Source organism: Ascidia mentula, chromosome 7 (genome assembly GCF_947561715.1).
Source record: "Ascidia mentula chromosome 7, kaAscMent1.1, whole genome shotgun sequence".
NCBI classification, from domain to species: domain Eukaryota; kingdom Metazoa; phylum Chordata; class Ascidiacea; order Phlebobranchia; family Ascidiidae; genus Ascidia; species Ascidia mentula.
The window spans coordinates 4,747,281-4,768,193 of NC_138572.1; the positions used below are offsets into that span (position 1 = coordinate 4,747,281).

General features: G+C 38.7%; 4 protein-coding genes across 6 annotated transcripts; all 4 read left to right on the forward strand.

Moving 5' to 3' along the window:
• On the forward strand, window positions 1-4,940 carry LOC145908122 (carbonic anhydrase 2-like). The gene is made up of 9 exons (XM_082995315.1): window positions 1-86; window positions 258-343; window positions 690-795; window positions 984-1,102; window positions 1,850-1,942; window positions 2,823-2,885; window positions 2,945-2,999; window positions 3,619-3,722; window positions 4,583-4,940. Exons 1-9 carry the CDS (start codon window positions 53-55, stop codon window positions 4,700-4,702), a joined length of 780 nt encoding a protein of 259 aa, XP_082851441.1. The 5' UTR covers window positions 1-52; the 3' UTR covers window positions 4,703-4,940.
• Window positions 4,941-5,112: 172 nt separating this feature from the next.
• LOC145908121 (carbonic anhydrase 2-like) lies at window positions 5,113-8,025 on the forward strand. Of its 3 annotated transcripts, XM_082995313.1 has the most exons (10): window positions 5,113-5,434; window positions 6,053-6,123; window positions 6,240-6,331; window positions 6,415-6,520; window positions 6,619-6,737; window positions 6,799-6,891; window positions 6,971-7,036; window positions 7,162-7,216; window positions 7,357-7,460; window positions 7,588-8,025. In XM_082995313.1, the coding sequence occupies exons 1-10, from the start codon at window positions 5,403-5,405 to the stop codon at window positions 7,705-7,707; spliced, it is 858 nt and encodes a 285-aa protein (XP_082851439.1). In that variant the 5' UTR covers window positions 5,113-5,402; the 3' UTR covers window positions 7,708-8,025. The 3 variants fall into 3 exon arrangements, with proteins under 3 accessions (XP_082851439.1, XP_082851440.1, XP_082851438.1); XM_082995314.1 differs by lacking the exon at window positions 6,053-6,123; XM_082995312.1 differs by lacking the exon at window positions 5,113-5,434 and having other exon boundaries at window positions 5,746-6,123.
• A 5,325-nt stretch (window positions 8,026-13,350) lies between these two features.
• On the forward strand, window positions 13,351-16,006 carry LOC145908620 (uncharacterized). The gene is made up of 5 exons (XM_082995937.1): window positions 13,351-13,520; window positions 13,864-13,976; window positions 14,048-14,084; window positions 14,475-14,616; window positions 15,071-16,006. Exons 1-5 carry the CDS (start codon window positions 13,407-13,409, stop codon window positions 15,151-15,153), a joined length of 489 nt encoding a protein of 162 aa, XP_082852063.1. The 5' UTR covers window positions 13,351-13,406; the 3' UTR covers window positions 15,154-16,006.
• A 2,473-nt stretch (window positions 16,007-18,479) lies between these two features.
• LOC145908984 (uncharacterized) lies at window positions 18,480-20,552 on the forward strand. Its single transcript, XM_082996300.1, has 5 exons — window positions 18,480-18,657; window positions 19,248-19,317; window positions 19,773-19,807; window positions 19,973-20,042; window positions 20,307-20,552. The coding sequence occupies exons 1-5, from the start codon at window positions 18,544-18,546 to the stop codon at window positions 20,387-20,389; spliced, it is 372 nt and encodes a 123-aa protein (XP_082852426.1). The 5' UTR covers window positions 18,480-18,543; the 3' UTR covers window positions 20,390-20,552.
• The last annotated feature ends 361 nt before the right edge of the window (window positions 20,553-20,913 follow it).

A 20,913-nucleotide genomic window follows, 5' to 3' on the forward strand; every position in this document is an offset into this window, starting at 1 on the left:
AGCCTCCAGATTGTAGCTTTAGGTACGAGCACTTAACTGAAGCAATTCTGCCATGGCGAAATGGGGTTACAACAAGTCCGATTGTCGTAAGTGAAAGTTCTAATAGAATTCTTGTCCAATATGACTAAAAATATTCCGTATAATTAAAAAAGTGGTTCTGTATATTACAAGGTTGACATTATACGTTAACGTTACAGCATTTACCGCTAGTTGCGGGCAGTGTATGACAGACCTCTAAAAACTTGATATGTATTAAGCTCCAAGCAGCTGGTCCAGTCTTTTCCCTATTGCCGCCGATGGAAAGTTCCAATCGCCAATCGACTTACGTACTTCCTTGGCTGTGGTAAGTCCCAAACAAAATGATATGCTTAAGTGCCAACAGTTGAAATGTAAAGACTATGCGTGACAATTTGGTAATTCTACGTTTCAAATTAGTTGTTTGTCGCGTTCCGCAATATTGCCGCCGCACTTTACATTTTTAATTTAAGCCGTGCCTATTTGCAGTAATGTTTCATGCTGTGTTTGGTACGTTCTACAATCACGACTTCTATGCGTTTTGACTGTTGATATACTATGATTAATATTCGACCAGTGCATGATAGTCTAACTAAGACAAACACTGTATTTGCCTGCCCGTTTATTATCCTTTCTGTGGTTCGTGTTGATGGATTTTGCATATTTGTATGCAGAAAACTGAACGCCCAAAACTTAGCATGAGCTACGTATCGGCGGAAGTGACGTCAGCAACCAACAACGGACATTCGGTGACGTTCCACCTTACCGGAGGACAATCAAGTTCGTAACGCATTAGGCGCATCTCCCCTAAACAAGTCTGTTCATCTGTGCTTTTGTCAAATATGAATATTTTTTTCCGGCTGAGTTTAGGTTTTTTTTCGGCTAAACTCTAAAGTCAAATGTTATCAAAATGTAAGTTTAAATTAGCGAAAGATTGCTTAAATTCCTTGTTTTTCTATTTTCCCCAGCTCTAAGCGGTGGACCACTCACAGGTGAGTACAAACTGCTACAATTCCACTTCCACTGGGGTTCCGAAAACACGAAGGGTTCTGAACACACATTGGACGGAAAACAGTTTGCAGCCGAGGTAGACCAACCTTTTATGCACCATTAACGGTCAGTTACAGACTAACGTCCCAAGCCAATGGTTCTGGACGTTTTTGTCATGGCGTACCACCTTATGTATTTTTTTAGTGTTATTTGCGTACCAACTTATTTGGTCCCTAGCCGAAGTTTAAAACATAATGATACATCAAAACGCATACAACAAACACCGTAAAACACAATTTAATGCAAAAACAAGGGGAGGTTAAATATGTGCGTATTCACGGTCGATGAGGTATGGCGATAAAAATATGTAACAGTACCACTAATGGTACGCGTGTCACTGGTTGCGAACCACAGCCCTAAGCTAAACACAATATAATACTGAGTGACCTTTTACGCCGGGGCGGAACCCACGGCCCACCAGCAAAATCATCCGGCCTGCAGCGGTGCTGTGATGTCATGGTGCAAAAGGAGATAATATGAATATGGTGCAAACGCCTGAGCTATTATACAATTCATTACAAGAACAAACATTTTGAACAACTATTGTTCACCCATCTGAATAAAATCACCCAAATTCGCAAGGTTTAACAACACTATAAACCGGAGTTTGCGTAAATGTTACCAGAAAAAATACTACGGTCCGCTGAAACCTATAACAGGTTTGGCACGCAGGCCAACTATAGTTGTCGGTCCCTTGCTTACTGTTGTTGTGCAAAGGGGGCAATTCTTTGCGAGGCGGTTCATGTTTGTGACGACCACGTCTAATTACTTTACTTTTTCGCAGTTGCATTTGGTCCATCAGAACATGAAATATTCGTCATTTGAGGAAGCTATCAAGCATCAGGACGGACTAAGCGTGATTGGCGTATTTCTTGACGTGAGAATAACAAATCTAATGTTACAAATAAATTAGTCCTAGAACAAGCAATTATAGGCGTTATACGCAAGTAAAAATGATGAGTTTAATTAAACGTGCACGAAAACTACATTATCCACAAACACGAATATATAAGCTTATAGAAACGCCATACTAACAGTCCAAAGTAGGTCTATTTCCACCCATGCTGTACGTTTCCTCTTATGCTTCAGTCCCATTCCGGTGGATCTGAAGTTCTATTGAACAAAGACAAAATGCATCCACTCTTGGCGTTCTTTCACAATGCTGTGGACAAAAAGCGTCAGGATACCATGCTTCCTTGCAATCACATAGGGGCGATGATTCGTATCCTATTCAACAAACCAAACAAAAGCATTTGAAATAAAAATAGTCACAACTTTTTTAGTCTGCGACTACGTAAGGTAATAATTAAGGAGGTGATTGTGACGTGAATCTACCCAATTATCCACTCCGTAACAGTGTATGGTAAAAAATCACTCTTCGAAACAATCGGAAGCGATTGCGTCCAATGCAATTCTTGTGAAGTAATGGGGCGCTCTGTACGATTTCTATAAAATTCAAGTCAGTGGCGTTCAGGATGTGCCGGAGCGAATTAGAATATCAACCTGGATTCCTTCTATTGAATAAGTTTTAAATTTATGAAGTTTTTGAATATTCAGATACCAGATTCGGCAGAATGATTGGACTTTGCCTGCGCCGTTAAAATCCATCATGCAATTACTACACTATGTGAAATATGATGTATTTGAGATTCATTATACATAACAGTAATCTGACAAAATTTCCATTTGTTAAAGGTTGACAAAATAGTATAATGTGTTAAAACTGTAACTTCGTCACAATTTTGTGCTTTCTACAGGTGCAAGGTGCCAACCCCGCCTACGACAGCGTGACAAACGTGATGAAGCAAATTCCAAACAGCGTAAGTTTGACAAGAAACACTTCGGTCAAATTTGACAATTAACAATTTGAAAAACACAGGGTGACAGAGCAAAAGTGAGCGGAGGAATCGATCTTATGAGCTTGCTGCCAAACAGTGAGTATGCTTTAAGTACAAACTAACTCAGATAGTGTTTCTTCCAAAATCCGCTTCATTATGCTTGACGTTTCGTTTGCATCCAACGGACCTTCATCGAGACTGCGCGAGGGATATCGACAGAAACGTCAAGACTAATAAAGAGTTTTGGGTCAGATGAGCTTTTAGAGTTAATTAAACGTTAATTTGTCTGGCAGCGTCAGCAACAAAATGCTTTGAGTATACTTGAACAAAAAAATATTACACGAATTTTTGAGATGCGGTAATCCTCGTCCAAGTGCCAATAAATTAGTAAACAGCATGCAGTTAAAGTTACAAGAGACAGATGCATTCATAACAGTTATTCATTTTGTTCAACGTAAGCTCGGTCCAAAAGCAATACATTTAGGAATAATTAAACTCTTCAACATTTACACGGTCCACAGCATGTTGCGTTTTTATCGGTTAAACACATCTACAAGGCCTTCTTTTTAATAAAAATATGATACAATTAATTGTGACCATTTTACTTTTACTGTTTCTAAATGGTCCATGGTGACACGCGTGTATGCACGGTTACAAACGTTGTTTCACTGACAAAATCAGAAAGCATGTGTGGGCATATTGTGTTGAATTTCAGATAAGACTTACATCCACTATCTTGGTTCACTGACGACTCCAACTTTGAACGAATGTGTTTACTGGATCAGCATGACCACTTCAGTGCATATTTCGGAGGCTCAGGTAAAACTTGTGTGAAAAGCCACGACACAGAAGAAAAATTTAAATTCTATTTAGCTCTAATCCAGATTTCAAAAAATGCAACTATCATGCTGATTCTGCGCGCCACAACATGCTTTATAATCTTAAGGCAATATGGTTATAACCTAGACCTTCGCCAAAATTAGCTAGTAGACATTATTTAGATTTTCGGCACAATGTGTACAAATATACCCTATGACTCTAAATTTTAAATCACGTATTAGGTATTGGTCTGGTATTTTATCAACAGTTTTGCAAAATAGCCCCGCCTACGAATTGGCGATTCGCAAAATTACGTTTATGTGTAACCGAAATTAGTTTGTCTTCCATACTTGGTTAATGCCAAGCTACTCTGCACTAACGGTCTATCGCAGAGGCCTGGAGTCACACGACCAAGGTGGTTATTTTTGTAATAAAATAGAAAAATGCTAATAAGTATGAAAGAATAAAACGATAAAAGCGCGAATAAAACAACGGTTGTTCTAAAACTCGCACAACTATGGCATTTCACTACCACTAGCGTTCATTACCAAATATCTCATTCGATCTCCCACAAAAACAGTGTTTGTAACCAGCCACTACCAGAGAACTGTCTGGCTTTTTACATATTCTTTCTGCCGCCAGCACTTGAACCAATCAACACTGCCCACGTTTGCCACGCAAGCGTGACTGCTCGGGTGTATAAAAACGAGTAAAACAGCGAAATAATAACAAATATATAAGAAAATGTGAGTGTAAAAATAAACAAAGAAAAACATGCGAGTGAAAGTGAAGTGAAAATACCTAAAGAAAAGCGTGAAAACCAAAACGAACAAATACGTTTACATATGTCTATATTCCAGATTCAAGTGTTTCGCAACCTTTTCCACAACGCCAAAGGCGCAGCCGAGGAACCACTGGTCGACAACTGGCGTCCAGTTCAGCAACTGCATGACCGAAAACTTGAAATATGCCATCACTAGACTGCATTCCGTCGAAGATATTCCACTGTCTTGATGTGGTGATATGAGCAATAGTCACGTCCTAAAACGTAATGCCTTTTCGTACTGTTGTAACCTTTAGTGCCTTTTACCAAAACACTTGTCCATTTCAACAGCATTGTGATTGTTATGTCGCCAGATTGTGTATACTGCTAAAAATGATTTATCAACAGAGCTTATAAATATTCTTGAAGACGACACAAAGCATAATAAAAGGACTTTATGCAACATATTTTGCAATGGCATTGGAATTGTATTTTAGATTATTTATGGGTAAGGTTATATGACCCTTTATTTACCCTTAGTATAGTTCAGGTGAATTACCTCCTCACAGTCTATAATACCCTACTTATGTTATTAATGTTTGTTTAAATTATTGCAACGTTATAGCATCACATTTGGCAAATCTTGTTTCAATTTCTACATACCTGGCCTGACTAACATAATACTTCGCAACAATTAATCAAATCAACACACATGCCACTATATTAGGTACTTCCCGGGGTCACAGCAAAAAGGGCACAACTTTTTCCACTTCCTTTCTCGACACCAGGTCTCCCTAAGACTTAAACCACAACAAAACAGCACATAGAGACAGACAAAGCTTTGTGTAAAGCTTCAAGCAGTAATTCTGTGGTGTGCGCCCAAGTTGAAGGACGAAATCAATGGGAAAGGACCGCAAATGGTCGTACAAGAAAGGCAAAGGCATTTGTGGTAAGTGAAGCATCAAGAGGTTACAAAAAAGGGCTACCTTTGTGTTGGAACGAGAAAGAGTGTACGCGAGGTAAGACCACGTGGCCCCGTTTAAATAGTAAATACGACACCATCAGGGCAAAGGTGATATAGCACGTGGGAAAATATTTGTGCATGTTTTCAAATGCCAGCAATTACGTAAATGCTGGAAATTAGAAAATTTTAAGTTCAACTACTGTTGTTGCTGTTAGGGACATCTTCACATACATGAGTGGTGGCAACGTATGCGCCAACGTATACCGCATACGTTGCAAGATCGTTCAAGACACACAAGCAGCAATGTATACAATGCTGGACAAAGTATAGTGTGTTATAAGCTGTTGTTTACATTACAAGGCATTGCTTAGTGAAGTGTCAAAGTCAGACTAGTTACAAAGCATTATGAAAATAAGTATTAGCTATATTGCTGAAAGAATAAAAAACCTACCTTGTCTCCCTGTTTTCTGTCACATCAAGTATTTGTTTTTATTGTAAACAGACATGTTTTTTAATTCTTCCAGTATATTGAGCAAATTGTTTTTTTGATAAACAAAAGATTACTATGAGCTGCAGACAACTTTTGCGTGTTTGTGTTTGCAGTGCCAGGTATACAAACGCATGCAGACCAAGGTTTGCAAGTCAAACAAAAGCAATCAAAGCACTGTATGAAAGTATGTGTTTAGAGTAAAGGTTTTTGTACAAATTGTTGCATTGCTTTGAAATGTTTGTCACAGCTTATATCTTTGTCGTCACTTTGTTGCTCAGCTAATTGTGACTTGTTTTGTAGAGCCCAATGACTGGCACCAACTTTATCCCATTGCTTCTGGCAAAAATCAGTCACCGATCGATTTAGTGCTGCATGACACGGCAATTTGCAAAGTAAGATTTAATTTTTTGATGTACCCAAATGACACCAAGCAACAGTTTTCATAATTTAACTTATATGATAATTTTGTATTTAGAAACAAAGTTTTCCAAAGCTTTCAATCACATATGAAACCACAGACATAAAATCAGTTGTCAACCAAAACTTTTCTGTGACATTTAACTGTGAAAGCACAAATTCCAGTAAGTAATGAATTGTAGTTTATCTTCTACTTACATATCACGTATTGTTGTGTAAAATAATATTTACATAATCCGGATCAGTGAATTGTGTTTTCCAGTTCTTAGTGGTGGACCTCTGCAAAATGATTACATGCTCCTGCAATTTCACTTTCATTGGGGTTCAAAGGACCACTTTGGCTCAGAACACACTTTAAATGGGAAACAATACTCTGCTGAGGTATTGTATGACAATTGTGTTATCTGGTGTTCCATAAACGTTCAAACATTTTCAATGATAGCTCCACTTGGTGCACAAAAATGAAAAATACAAAAGTTTTGAAGAGGCTCTCAAACATGCAGATGGCCTTTGTGTCATAGGAGTATTTTTGCAGGTACACACCATGTTATAATAAATTTTAAAATTACTTATTGTAAATATATATATATTATATATATATTCGCCCTTTTCAGGTTGGAGAAGATCACAACAAAGCTTACGACTTGGTGGCAGATGCAATAAGCCACGTAAAAACTGAGGTATTCATTTTTATGACCGAAGTGTGCTGTAGTAGAGTCGATAGTTATTGTAAAGCTATAATAAAAAGTTAAACACACCATTTTGGGCGACACAGGTGAGGTGATTTAATTTAAATGTGCTAAAGGGTGAACAATACCAGCTAAAGAACGGAATCGATGTTGCTGCACTGCTTCCTAAAGGTCAGTAGAAAAGCAGCAGTTTGCATGGCGCCATTTAGTGGAAAATAATAGCTCACATACATTTACACAGAGTAATGTGTATTTTGTAAGCTTGTAAAGATACTGAATGTGAAGATTGTAATTTATTTGCTTCCACTCAGACAAACAATATGTTCACTATGGTGGCTCTCTGACCACACCCCCCCTGAAAGAGTGTGTACAGTGGATAAATTTTCTCGAACCAATCACAATATCAAAACAGCATGTAAGTACATTTGTACAGTATCATTTGGCTTACAGGCTTCGCAGCCCTTTGCATAGCACAATAGCAATAAATATGTCAGTGAGGTTGTATCTAACAAAACAGGTGCATATTGTTTCATAATTTTTAGATTGAAGCTTTTCGATCCCTTTCCTTTAATCCATCCGGTGGGTGCCATGAATGCATAATGGACAATTTCAGGCCCGTCCAACCGTTGCATGGCAGGACACTTAAGTTTTGCAATCATTGATAATTGTGTTACATTGGTGCCGTGATGTTGTAAATTACAAAAACGTTTATTGTTTTGTTTGTCAAATGTAAACCCGTCTATGATTTTTGTTGGAAAGTGTTGCAGGAAATCTGTTGTGTTTTACAACATAACATGTATATAACTGATAACATACCAGTATCAGTTAAAACTGTGTACCTCTTGTTATACCGTACTCACATAATCCTTCCATCATGTATTCGTTATAACCTATAATAAGTACGTTGGTGCAAGATGTATGTAACTTTAGCCTACCTAAATATAAATGCAATAAATGTTCTAGTTTCAGTTTTTGTGATTCACGGTCCAAGATTAGAATCATTGTTACTGATTTTAAAATCTTTATCTGGTTCTACTGGAGTTTTAAGTTTTAGTGTCCTACAAATGTGCTAATGACCTGTTATCAAATGAAGGTTTCCTATTTGTTTGTCTCGTCATTCTGGAATGTGGCCGTATCATGTAGATTTTCTTACCACCAAGTGGCGCCAGAGGTACATGTGCAAAGGCTGTTGACCCACAAATTCGATTTTGACAAAGAGGTGTCTGTTGAGGACTTTTCTGTAAAGGTTGACAATAAGCTTCAAATTATCATAGCTCTTTAAATATTACCTAAAGCATAAATCCAACTGGATCCAAAAATTACTAAAGTTCGTGAATAAAAGAAATATTGGTAAGTAGTTAAGGTAGGTATCTAATTAAAGCCAAACAGGAACAATTGAGCAGGCTAAAAGTGTGTCCCTGCCTATTGCAACCATGTTTTCTGTAGCTAAAGATTTTTTATTCTGACACGGCAGTTGCATTGAGACACCGAAACGCTTGAACAAAGTTTTTTGTACAGATCCTATGTTAATGCAGTGGGTAACCCTAGTAGGTGCGGTTTGTAACAGCCCAAATCTCTGCACAGCTTCGACGCGATTAACAGCGGAATTTCGGGACAAGGAATTTAGCACGACGCTCCGCTGCAGGGTACAGGTGATCGCTTAAAGCGTGCGCACCCAACCGTGACCTAAAACCTGCGTCATTTCGCACTGTAACAAAAAACCTGTTCAGTTCGTTCGAAAAGGGGTAATTGTTGATAATAATGAGGATTTGCGAGTCTCTGACACAATCAGTGGTACTGTGCACTATTTGCTTACGAAGTCTTAAACCAATGTTTGAAAACAGCAAATACACCAATTGGGCTATGCGTATTTGTTCACGTTGGTACAACCACAACGGCGCTCGCTGTCAATGGTAGTAAGTTGTTTGCCAAGCAGTCGGAGATGTCTGTGTCACAGTATAGGCGCGGCCTTGTTCAACCGACGCCGGTGCCATAAATATTGCCGGCGTCGAAGAGAGGGCAGTGCAAAGCAATTGAGACTTGTTGATTGCCATACAATCAGGGCAATAGTTGGATGATGAGTGGCTTAGTAAGCTGTCAGTAATAAAGTTTTCGTTGCTGTGTACCTGTAAAGAGTAATTAGGTGCTGTCTCAAGAGTAGCTGTATGACTCTTTGTCTGTTAAAAAAAAGGAACGGAATTCAGAACCGTACGAATGTTTTATTTGCTACAGAAATCCGTTTTTTTTTAGTTAAAAAGCCATTTTAATACGACATTTTAAACACAATAAAGCGTATAGGCCTGTACAGCTTTGATTTCTACAGACAGCGTACAATAGCTTTTCTTATCTCCAATGTTTGTACAAGCACCCAAGCTTCCACACATACTTTTTACTCGGCGTGTTTGTGGTAATTTACCAACATGGGAGAGCGCAGATCACCGTGTCGTGTTTTTGCAACAACTCTCCATAAAAGCGAACGGCGTCCTACAAATAATAAACCCAGTTTTTGGAGTAAAACGTGATGCGATACCGCAAGAATGTTCATTACACTGCGTGGGTGTGGTTATGAGCAATAACTGTTAGGAACACTTTGTTTTGTTCCAAGGAACAGTGATTTTGAACTGTGACGTTCCCACTTCCAAAATCGAGCACTTGAAAAGCTCCCAACTGCGTTGCGTCATCAGTTGAATGGGCCTTGGTGGTTTGGCTTGAAATGCAAAAGCAAATATTGTCACATTCCTGTTGTGAGAGTGGTGTTATTGTAACGAATCAGCAGGAGGGCCCGAACGGCCAAATACCGTTGCCTTGTATCAGCAGGAGTGACGGACTAATTGGAAGAAAGATGTTACTTAATCCCCGCCTGTCATGGTCTTGTATTTAACCATCAGTAATAACGTTGCAATAGCCAGGTGTTTTATTTGTTTGTGGAAGAATGGCGTAAACTTTCGTTTAAAACTTTTGAGTAAAAAATGCTGGAAAAACGTACAAGCGTTGAGATGAGTGAAAAGTAAAAAACGCAGTATTAGGCACTTCTTTAGTGCAGTCGTATAAAATTGTAACAATAGGAACGAACCTATAAAACGCATCGTAAATTTGGGTACTTCGAGCTAGGAATGCGGGCGCTCGTTTTCCTCTCTGTTTCTTTACTCAGATGTCAGCTCTGCACTCGCATTGAAATGGCATGAATGAACGAACGACCGGATGTCCCTTGCAATGTCGTGATTTTCATTTCCAGCTGCTTTTGGCCTGGGCGTTGGTCCGTTTTACGGTTTGATTCGTTTCGCTTGTTGTTCATTAACATTTGCATAAGGTGGCGCTTTGATTTTGCGCCTGCGATCAGCTTACATGGGGCCAAGGCTAAACAGTGTGTGTATGACGTAAGTTGGGTCAGGCCATATAAGCTCATAGGCAGCATAAGCACTGCGGCAAACGTTTAACATCCGGAACACTTAGACTTATACTGCTCATAGCGATAATGGGCGAACCCGAGGCGATGTCCAAAAGCGCATATTTTACGAGGAAATATGCGCTCAAGACGAACAGCGCCGGGTCTGGTCGACGGCGTAGACGCTCAAGAATTCGAGCAACACCATATTTGGTGTGCGGCGCCGGTGAGGGCGCTTTCCCCGCGATGACGTCAGGACCGGCTCGGTTAAAGTTTTTGGGCACATCAACATTTCGTTTGGCGCGTGCCCGTGCAGTTGCCAGTTTCCAGTCCTAGCGAATGAAGGCGAAATTTCTGTGGTTGTTTGACGTTATTTGACAACTGTTGTGACTGCTTGAATTCCATTTTAAACTGTACTAAAAAGAACTATTTTCGGTCAAATACGAGCTTCTCGCAAGCTTACTTCAGGTTAATGATTGTCAGCATTTTGATTTCAGCAGGAAACGATAAAAACGACAATTGTGCTGTAAGTTGGCAAACAGTAATGAGTAGATGGGATTTAAAAGTGATTTTGAAATACTGTATCGTATGTAATTGTATTGTTATCTTTAGTAGGAACCAGCGTCATAAGTTTTGTCGGAATGAAAGTTTAGCGTTTTTCACGCTTTTACGGTTGGTAGCGGTTTTTGTTTTATTACAGACTGATCTACAAATTATTATTTAAATACCATCCTTTAGTTCCAGCTACGTGTAAAACCCTTAGAAGCACAAAAAAGCACATTTTGAGTATTATAAACATCTTGTAACAGTAGAAACGAAACTGTAATTCGATCTGTCTTATCTAACTTATTTTGTTTCTACAAAGCAAAATAGCAGCAAAGACCTTAAACCATTGCATTGGTAACCTGAGACGAACGGACAGGTAAGCTTGCGATTGGAGAGAACTGTTCTGTGCAAATAGAGCGTGACGGTTTGAAATTCTTTGCTCTCGCAGACTGTTTACTTGCATTGTGGTGTGATATTTGCCATTACTCTTAGTGTAAAATAGTTACGCGTCCTTTGCCAAACGCTGGGTAAACTTTAGGGACGATTGACCCACTTGGTAAGATTATAAGGAGGTAAGGACCCTTGAAATAAGGTCGAAACGGTTTTTTTTTCTTGTGAAGATTCTGACCTGATGCTGGTGGGAAGAATGCACAATTCGCGGAATCCTCATAGGACAGTTGACGATATATTTAAACGTTGTAAATATTGTTGTGAAGGATTGAATTTGATTCGAGTATCGAAAAGTGTTATTTAACAATTAAGAGTTAACTTAGTTTGAAATTATTGCGATTTGAGATAAGGTATTTACAGTACCCAGAATCTGATTGCGGAGTTTATGTTGTTTAGGGAGGGGTACGTGAAGTTCTAAGAATTATTATGTTGAAAATCGAACTACTTCCGGTCAAAACTGGCCAGATTTTAGCAGGAACAACCGTTTATTGAACGTTTTGGCAATATGTTTGTTTCAAAGGAATGTGTTAGTCATTGTGTTGACTAAAATGTGTATAGGAAGTCAAATAGAATTTAGCGTTTGTAATCAGATGAATATTTGCCTACGTAATTCCAAATCCGCTTGGGTGTGAAATAGTGCGATGCGTCACCAAGCTGACTTCCGAAGTCTTGCTGGAGTTAACGGTTAGGTGGCAAACGCAAACAAAGCCCTGCTGTGTTTAACGTCATTTTATTTTTTCGTACAACCTTCACTCACTACAGTATTATTGGTAGCGTTTCGAATCAACACGCACACAATTGTGTTTTCGCTGCTGCTGATGAAGGTCGTTTACGAACTATTATCGTTAGAACATTTTAACTATATGTTCGTTTTCATATAGCGATAGCAGCTTTAGAGACAAAACAGCAGCAGTTTCTATATAAACGCAAGAACGTGTATGTACGCTGTCGGGCGTGATGAAAGGCAACGCCTCAGTTTGATGGTTGCCACTGAAAACCATAACCAGAGTTATTTTTTCTGACAAAGGGTTTGATGCAAACCCGTGCAAAAACAAGTACAGAACAACTTTTTTTATGTAAATTTTTTTTTACTAGTGAATGAGGTTATAAAGATAAAATAATTTACTTGTTAACTGAAAAAGGCAGGTTTAATGGAATCACCGAACGTTGATACAACTCTAAAACTTGGGCACATAGTGTACGAATAAGTTTACTCATATACTGTTTTTGGTTACATGACTGCAGTGGAACCGAACATCGTTTCACGTGGGAGCGATTCAATCTTCAGCGCAGAAACCGTGTTAACATACAATAGAGCATAACACTAATATAATGATGTGGGCTTAGATTTACGTCTTGAGTTGTAGAGATACCGGGCATTAGTGCAACGGCGGAGCGGTTATTATCTGCAAAGAGCGGCTCACTACATACTTGTTATGCCCCGGGGTGGCGATTTCTAAAACGCACTCAATGGCTGTATTGACCACGTTCTCGCGCAAGTTACTTTTACAGCGATTTTAGTGCAGTCGCTTGCGAACCTTGCTGTGTTGTTGCTGTTATTTCGGTTTATTGTCCAAAGGGACAGTTGTATCAACAAAAATAACATTGCACTATAACAGGAGCGAGTTATTCAGTATCTGGATTAGCTCCTATGCAAGTTGTATTCTAACGATCGGTATGTTACAATATATCGCCAAGTAAAAGTGTTCGATATTAGGTTATCTTGCCTTCGTGTATATATAATTTTAATAGGAGCTGAGGATTAAACGAAAGCTTTCTGAAACACTGATTCAAAGCGCTTTAGTACCTAACCTAATATGGAGTCATTTTGTGTTGTGGTAAAACTATACGGTTTGGTGTGAATGTTGAACTAACACATCGTTGGAACAATCATCCTAACATATTACATGATTTGCACAGCTTAGGACCTAACAGTTTGTGATTTAATATCTGCACTAGTCCCCTCTCACCCCCGTCAAAATGGAAAAGGTAAAGAAGAAGATGCAAGACTTGCGCAACGACATTGAAGACAGAGAAGACAAAATCTCCCAACTCTGCAAGGAGCTGGAAGAGGAAAAAGCAGAGAAACAAGTGGTAGGCATCCATGTTTTTGCCACTTTTGTGTGATACAATTCTTTGTCACTAAGACAAGGAGAATACATCGTATCTTCACACCAAAGGCCGTTTTACAATTAGGTGGAAATAAATTCATACGACCCACGCAAAAAAACACGTTTAAACTGTACATGATAAAATACTCACATAGTTAATTGTTTTCCCTTTAGATTTTCTAGATACACACTATGTCATTTATACGATAAAATATTGGTAAAGAATTCTTGCTGCGTGTTGTCTGATGCGTGTCTTGCAACTAAAATCTTACAAACCCTCGTTCTGTATACGTTCAATAAGTTTAACTTTATACTGGCCTTTTTAGCTGGAGGACCAAAACAAAAGTTTGGGATTCAAAATTCAAACCCTGGGTGAGGATCTGGAAAAAACAGAGTCCCGACTTGATGATGCAGAACGGACAAAATCTACGTTGGAATCGTAAATAAAACTTCTTTTACGTCATAATAACGATGCGTAATGTTTTCATCACATTGATTTTCTTTCTGTAGGTCGTACACTGATACAACGAACTACAGCAAAAGTCAGGTAACAACAAACCAAGTTATTTTCTTTGATCATATTTTTGTTGATCTTGCCAGATATATTGATAAGGTTTCGATTCGTAATGAGCCTAATGAAGTAATAGGGGCGTGTCAGACTGATTACGAACATTTGGATTTCGAATATCCACCGCTAACCCTGCGAGTTTTCTAATAAAACGAATTGAGAATCTCCCATGTTAAAAGTTAAAAAAAAGATCTTTAACTTGTAGTAACTGATAGGAGTATATTTGATAGTGCTCCCTTTAAATATTAGGAACCTTGTGTAATGTACCTAATTTCATTCTTAAAGCCTTTTTCTAAGCGACTATTTGCTTCGTAATTATCTTCAACACGATGTTCTGGTTTTTGATCCAAATTATTTTTCACGTCACAGATTGACACGCTTGAGCGAGATCTGGACAGAGCAAGTGCCGATCTTGAAAGCTATAAATCCAGATGCCACGAGGCCGAAGAAGGACGAGAAGTAGCTGAGCGGGAAGTGGGCGTTCTGTCAGCAAAAGTGGATGCATTAGAATGTGGGTTTTTCGTTTATTTACCTAAAACAGGTTTTACGTAGCTTAAAGTAAAGCTGTGAGGAAAGCGCTTTTTTCTTGGAAATCCCACAAGATTTTCGGCCTTAATATTTTGTTTCCCACCTTATTGATACACCAGTTGAAACTTTTTCACGTAAGGGATGCTTGAAATAGCAATAAAGATGCGTTTTGTTGAGCCGCACACAATATATGACACACACTGTTTTGACCTACTGGTAACTGGCGACTGTTGTACTGGACTTACTCCACTTTGTAGTTGAACGGTCCATTAAGTACACATAATTAGGTACTAAACAATAGAGACGACAAGGTGGAGCGTACAATGGCTTTTTACTTATGGCTAATATGGCTCCTTTGGTTCTACATAGAGTTCGGAGTCACGTATTTACGATTATAGTTTCCCAAAACACCATAAAAAGCGTGTATTTTTCCACAGCTCAATTGGACCGGGAAGAATTGAAATTCAGAGAGCTCAAGGCAGATCATGACAGAATAATGGAGGAACTTAATTCCATGTAAACTCTCAGTAGATGAATAAGTAAAGAAAGCTCGTGACTTGTGACAGAAAAAGCAACGTTCAAACGATAAAGCCGACTCAAATGGATAGTTACAAACCGATATATGTCGTTGTTGAGTTACCGGGTCCAGATTATCTTACGATTGTTAAAATTGTTGGATTCATTTTCATTGTGCCTTCGAACGGTTCTTTTATATATATGACTGCTTTGTATGTACAGAAGCCTTTTTGTAATGTATCATAACCTTGTGTATGTTTATCTGTATCTTGTGCATACAATTTTTTCGTCAGTCATTGCGAGTGGCTTCCACAGCGCTCGGAGACACGGCCCCGACAAGTTTCATGTCCTTCCACAAAGTGTATGTTAATATGACTTCTATATATCGTTGCATGTTTGTGTGTATGTATGTGATTTTGCTATTGTGTCTGTTAGTGTTGTTAATTTCAAAACCAGCAAGAAATCGTTTTTTTTTTCACACGTCCTAACGAAAGTTTAACTAGCGATACTTTGTTTACAATTGTGGAAAACGATTTCGAACAGGTTACATTCTTAACAGCAACCACGATAAGTCTTCTTGTGCACCATTGACTGCAGTTACTCTCTGACCTATCAATTTGCTACACAGTAACGTTCAGCACCCATCTGCCTGATATATCATTCAAAATTTTTGCTAGCTCGGCTTGCATTAACCGTGTTGTCATTGTGCTTGCTATGCATGCCCATTCTTCGCATTGATTTCGTAAAAATCGTTTGTAAATTTTGAAAAACATGCCGCCCGTCGGGGCTTTTCTGGTACACAGAGTGCTTCGTTGGTGCGCATAATGATTTAATACAATTCATTGTAATAACTATCAGTTGGTGGAGGGAACAAATTGATTGGCAATATCTAAATTATGGGTTTTTGTTTACCGACTACAGCCCAAAAACTCGCTCATACAAAGACAAAACATGCAGAATTAGAAAACTATGATTAACAATGCACGAACAAATAATAAACAACAATGATCTTTAAACAAAAGTTATTCCCAGGCGGGTCCTAAGTCAATACACTCGAATATGTATGATTTGTTTCGTCGAGTGTTGACAATCCTTCATACGGAACGGTTCGCGAAAGTTCCCCACAGTCAGGGTTTTTCATGGATCGTTTGACGCCAAAATATGAATTTCTCAACTCGTTTGGATCCGTGGACTTCCTGGTCGATTAATTTGAATTTATTTAAAGTTTAATCATCTTGTACCTAGAACATTAAATGAACTTCGTCACTGAAAGTACTATTATTTTGGAAATTCCTGTGCCCCCTCGAGATATAGGTCTCTGTTGACTCTTAGTCAGTTGAGAAACACTGTTCTTAGTGGTTTAACGCAGTAATTCTTAATCTTTGCACATATGCATAACCAGAATTGATGCCCAAACATTTTCCGAACCCCAGTTTAATTTACAATATGATACATAGATGATTAAATCCAAAATCACCCACAGTGATATGAGATGACTTCATTTTCGACTGGATAGATATTTGTGTTGAATGGAACGTGTACCTTATATGCTCATAACCGTATCATAGCCAACCTGCAGTAATTGTAATCGCTCGCTTTTGGTATTAGTACCATCTATCTATATTTTTATGGCGAATGTTATAATCCTTTATTAAACTGCAAATCTGCAAAAAAACTATATTACTGTTTTATTTTGGCCAACTAAGTTATGTCACAAGTAAAATATAAAGTAAGACCTTGCAGGTCGAAACAGTGCGTGTATACACCCTGTCTGCGGCTCTCATTGATTATTATGGCTCGTTTGCGCATATAAAGTAAGACTGTTATGAACACCTAAATCGAGCCTTTACAAAGAGACCCCCGGAATCTGGTTAAGAACCATTGGTTTAGAAATGCCGATTTGAAAAAATGCCGATTGAAAATTGGAACTCGCCATAATGCCAACGTATTTAATGCCGACACCCATGCTAAGTTGGTTAACAGAACAACCGCGCATGTTTGTGTGTCAAGTCAGTCCAACACCGTTCATTGAAGCGCAGGAAACGAGTCTGTCAAACTCTATAGGTCACTTGTACACCGGAAGACACCGCAGCTCTTTCGTGGGCTTTCTGCCTCCATTGCACGCCGATGAATTAACGTAGATGGCGCGCAATGGAGCGAGATCTGCGGGCTGCGAGGGGAGGTTAAACGCCCCCGCGAGAAAGCTTTTTAAGCCGGGGAACGATTTGCAATCTTGTTTCGATGGAAGGCGGTATTTTAGTCGTTCGAGCGTTTGTATATAGCAGGAGATGCGTGGACACTGGGGCTTCTTTTGGCGTTTTGTGACTTCGTAGACTTGTGTATATTGCTATTAGGTTCTTGGAAGTTGTGAATAAGAAAAGTCAAGAAAATGTTGCCTCCGTTGTTGCCAGTGCGCCGAAAGTCACTTTAAACCTACTTGTTTTAAAAATCTACCCAAATATTTCGAATACCTGTATATGTGATTTTTACCGCCAGTAACTATAGTGACAACGTAGTTTTGTGTTGTAATATAGATGAAAAATGGTCATAATAATTGCTGTGAACTTTTCCATTGTAGCGAAGAAATTAAAGGCGCCTTGTACCATTACGAATCGCACTGGGGGGCTTTGATGTTTTCAATACACGATTTTGGCAGCAAGAGGCGATGCGCATAAATGACGTCGATGAAACAGGAAATCTTACCACGGTCAAATATGGGCGGTCTCGAGTGGGCTTTTGCGCTCAACGAACTAACATCAGTCACAACTCTGTTCCAATGTTTGCAATGTATAGGAAAGGGCGAAGAAGCAATGAAAAGTTTGGCAGTCGATGTTCAGAACATTTGGGCCTAATTATGGCATTTATTTGCGAGAAATATGCATCAAAAAAATGTTAAAGGTAATGTTTTTTGTAGTTGCAAGTCACCATTACGCACAAGTACAAGCTTAACGTGGTTTTATTTTCCAAATGACTCCAGTGCAAGCGCATGAAGTATCAGACGGTTTTCGCAGACAGTTAAACGAAGGTCTAGATTTTGAAAGTGTTTCTATACACTGATAGTTGAATCACAGCCTACACAGGGTTGAAAATCCAAACATAAATATACTATTTTAAACTCATGCGTCAAAATATTCCACTTATAGCTATTGTTTACCCACCTGTATTGTATCGCAACAGTATGTGAGTTGAAGGTAGCAATTTGGCAAAGTGAACGTTACCAATTTTGCGCCTATATGCACACCCGGTCAACCATTCGACCGTTAAACAGTGTACGTAGGGTAAGAAATTTAAAATCACTGCGCGTTGTTGACACAAGGCGACGGCTCAAGACTCGTTATTTGCGTTTTGAGATACAGGAAACAGTGGGAGTAGGTATACATACTGAGTACTGGGTATGGAAGCTGTTCGAAAGAAGATCGCTACTCTAAAGGACCAGGTTGATGAAAAAGACATACGTCTTGATGAACTGACCGAAGAGGTGAAATGCAAAGATAAAGAAATTCAAGAGGTAGATCTGTTATTCTACTTCGGAATTGCCTTTTTTGTGTCAACTGGTGAATGAAATAACATAGCTGAGTGGTTTGCACGCGTATTTGCTCTGTTAGGAGCACAATCGTCATTTCACTTTTTGCCAATGTTTGCTATCGCCTGTATATTTTCCAGCAATATTCGTAATGTAACCACGAAAATCCCGACAAAGACTTTTTTATCGCAGACAACTTTAAGCAAATATAGTCAGCTTTCTTATCTCCCATGAAAAGTGTCACGGATGTGTTCCACTTGTTGTTTATCATGTAAACCTACCGCATACCAAGCACTGACAAACCTGTCCTTGCTACATTTTCACATAATTATTTTTTGTTACCGCATCGAGATTCCAACCCTAGGCAAGAACCCCGATAGCATGTTTTGTAGTTGTTATATGAGTCACGCGCCTTTAACGGCATTGCCACTCGCTCGCACAGCATTTGTGCACGATGTACAGAAGCAGCAGAAATTTTTACTTTTTAGTGCCACCTGGCCGTCGATAGCGAAATGAATAGAGCACCCATGTAGAGATAAAGAGTAAATATGTGTTTTCTTTTAAAATGTGTGAAGGTGCAGGAGGATAACGACGCTTTAAAGCGAGAGGTTGAAAAGTTGAAACAACAGGAAGGGAAATTGGAAGGTGAAAATCCAATTTATAACAATCTGTCTTTTTGTTTGTTAATGGGAAAGATCTATCGAAGCTGTTTCACTGTCTTCGTTTTTACTCTTTTTTTTAACATCACTGCCAAAGTGTCAAAATTGCTGGTGCTAGTTTGTTACAATATGAGTTACCTAAGTCTGTTGCTTGTTAGTAAGACTTGTCCAATAACTGTAGATGAATCTAGCACTCGGTTGGGCATTTTCTATTTCTCTGCGACAGTAAATTAATACAATTGGTATAGATTGTGAAGCAATAAGCCTCTAATATATGTCAGCAGATTTTTAATTTGAAAAATCGACTTCGCTGATGTAGGCTAAGCTTCGTCAATTCTTGCAAATATTGCATAATAATCTAAGAGGAATTAAACACACATTAAACACCGCTGCATTTTGTCAATTGAATCTGGAAACTTGTAAGTGTATTTTGGTTTTCAGACGATAGAGACGAGGCTCGCGAGAGAGTAAAAGAGGTGAGTTTGCGTAAAACTTAAAATCGCATTCGTCAACATGTCTTTCCCTCAAATATGTTACCCTCAGATAGGAAAAAAGTATAACAATAAGGACAATGCAGTAGCATTACCAGCTGCCGATGCCGTATCAACAAAATTCTAATTTTTTTATCCAATATCTTACAGGTTGAATGTGAGTTACAGAATATGGAACGTGAAAATGCAAGTCTACGTTCACAGGCTGATGCATTGGAAGGTAAATACAATGAGATTTATGCCTCTTTTAAGTCACGATTGAAAAGTCATTCTAGCGCCTAGTTATAGCGATGGTATGCGATGTCTAATGAATGGTCCACAATTTTTTAATAAAACTGTTTCGGCAAAAGTCATCAGATGTTAAAGAACCAGCGCTATACGAATGTTAATCTACAGCATTTTCCGTGCTGTGACAAGTGCACTTACTTGGTACAAATAAAATAAAAGCCTATAGTAAACTATGATGTTATTTACTTGACAATAGAGCAACTGAAACAAGCCGGTTTGAGATACGACGCATTGAAGGAGGAACATGACACCACATTATCTGAATTGAGAGAAATGTGATGAAGGACTTTTGCCACACTGCTAACTGCTCTGTATGCTTACTCTATTAACATCACATATGTGCGCTTTGGCATTTTGTTGCGTGTGATGGCTGAAAGAGTTTCTTGTTGGTTTTGATTTATTGGTTAGTATCCAGCAATAAAATGGAATTTATGCGCGAGAAGAGGTTGCAGCTTCAACCGCGTCGTGTTGTTTCGCAATGCGTTTCGTTATGTTTGCTATGAAAGAAAATACAACAATATAATGTTTAAGCGTAACCTTATAAACAGAAACAGTTGTTTGAGATTCATAATCGTCCTCTTTGTTGTTGAAACTTCTTGATCTATGTTGTCTACAATATATTTGTCCATTATGCTGCCTACAGTATGATAAGATATTATTTTTGGGTCGACAAACAATCCGAATGAAATATGTTCCTGGAACAAAGTGAAACTTAGCAATTATACGCATAGAATTTTGTCAAATTTTGCCTTTAGACTATGCCAAATTAAGATGACTATTTTCAACGCTTGTAAAGCAAAAGT

What these genes read in the sequence shown, in the direction of transcription:
- LOC145908122 (XM_082995315.1), top strand. Translation starts at nt 53, where the DNA reads ATGGCGAAATGGGGTTACAACAAGTCCGATTGTC. An exon ending in TTACAACAAGTCCGATTGTC is followed by an intron (nt 87 to 257) that starts GTAAGTGAAAGT and finishes ATATGTATTAAG; the next exon opens with CTCCAAGCAGCTGGTCCAGT. An exon ending in CCTTACCGGAGGACAATCAA is followed by an intron (nt 796 to 983) that starts GTTCGTAACGCA and finishes TATTTTCCCCAG; the next exon opens with CTCTAAGCGGTGGACCACTC.
- LOC145908121 (XM_082995312.1), top strand. Translation starts at nt 6,015, where the DNA reads ATGAGCTGCAGACAACTTTTGCGTGTTTGTGTTTGCAGTGCCAGGTAT. An exon ending in CTGTGAAAGCACAAATTCCA is followed by an intron (nt 6,521 to 6,618) that starts GTAAGTAATGAA and finishes TGTGTTTTCCAG; the next exon opens with TTCTTAGTGGTGGACCTCTG. An exon ending in TGCTGCACTGCTTCCTAAAG is followed by an intron (nt 7,217 to 7,356) that starts GTCAGTAGAAAA and finishes GCTTCCACTCAG; the next exon opens with ACAAACAATATGTTCACTAT.
- LOC145908620 (XM_082995937.1), top strand. Translation starts at nt 13,407, where the DNA reads ATGGAAAAGGTAAAGAAGAAGATGCAAGACTTGCGCAACGACATTGAA. An exon ending in ACAAAATCTACGTTGGAATC is followed by an intron (nt 13,977 to 14,047) that starts GTAAATAAAACT and finishes TTCTTTCTGTAG; the next exon opens with GTCGTACACTGATACAACGA. An exon ending in AAAAGTGGATGCATTAGAAT is followed by an intron (nt 14,617 to 15,070) that starts GTGGGTTTTTCG and finishes ATTTTTCCACAG; the next exon opens with CTCAATTGGACCGGGAAGAA.
- LOC145908984 (XM_082996300.1), top strand. Translation starts at nt 18,544, where the DNA reads ATGGAAGCTGTTCGAAAGAAGATCGCTACTCTAAAGGACCAGGTTGAT. An exon ending in AAGATAAAGAAATTCAAGAG is followed by an intron (nt 18,658 to 19,247) that starts GTAGATCTGTTA and finishes AAATGTGTGAAG; the next exon opens with GTGCAGGAGGATAACGACGC. An exon ending in ACAGGAAGGGAAATTGGAAG is followed by an intron (nt 19,318 to 19,772) that starts GTGAAAATCCAA and finishes TTTGGTTTTCAG; the next exon opens with ACGATAGAGACGAGGCTCGC.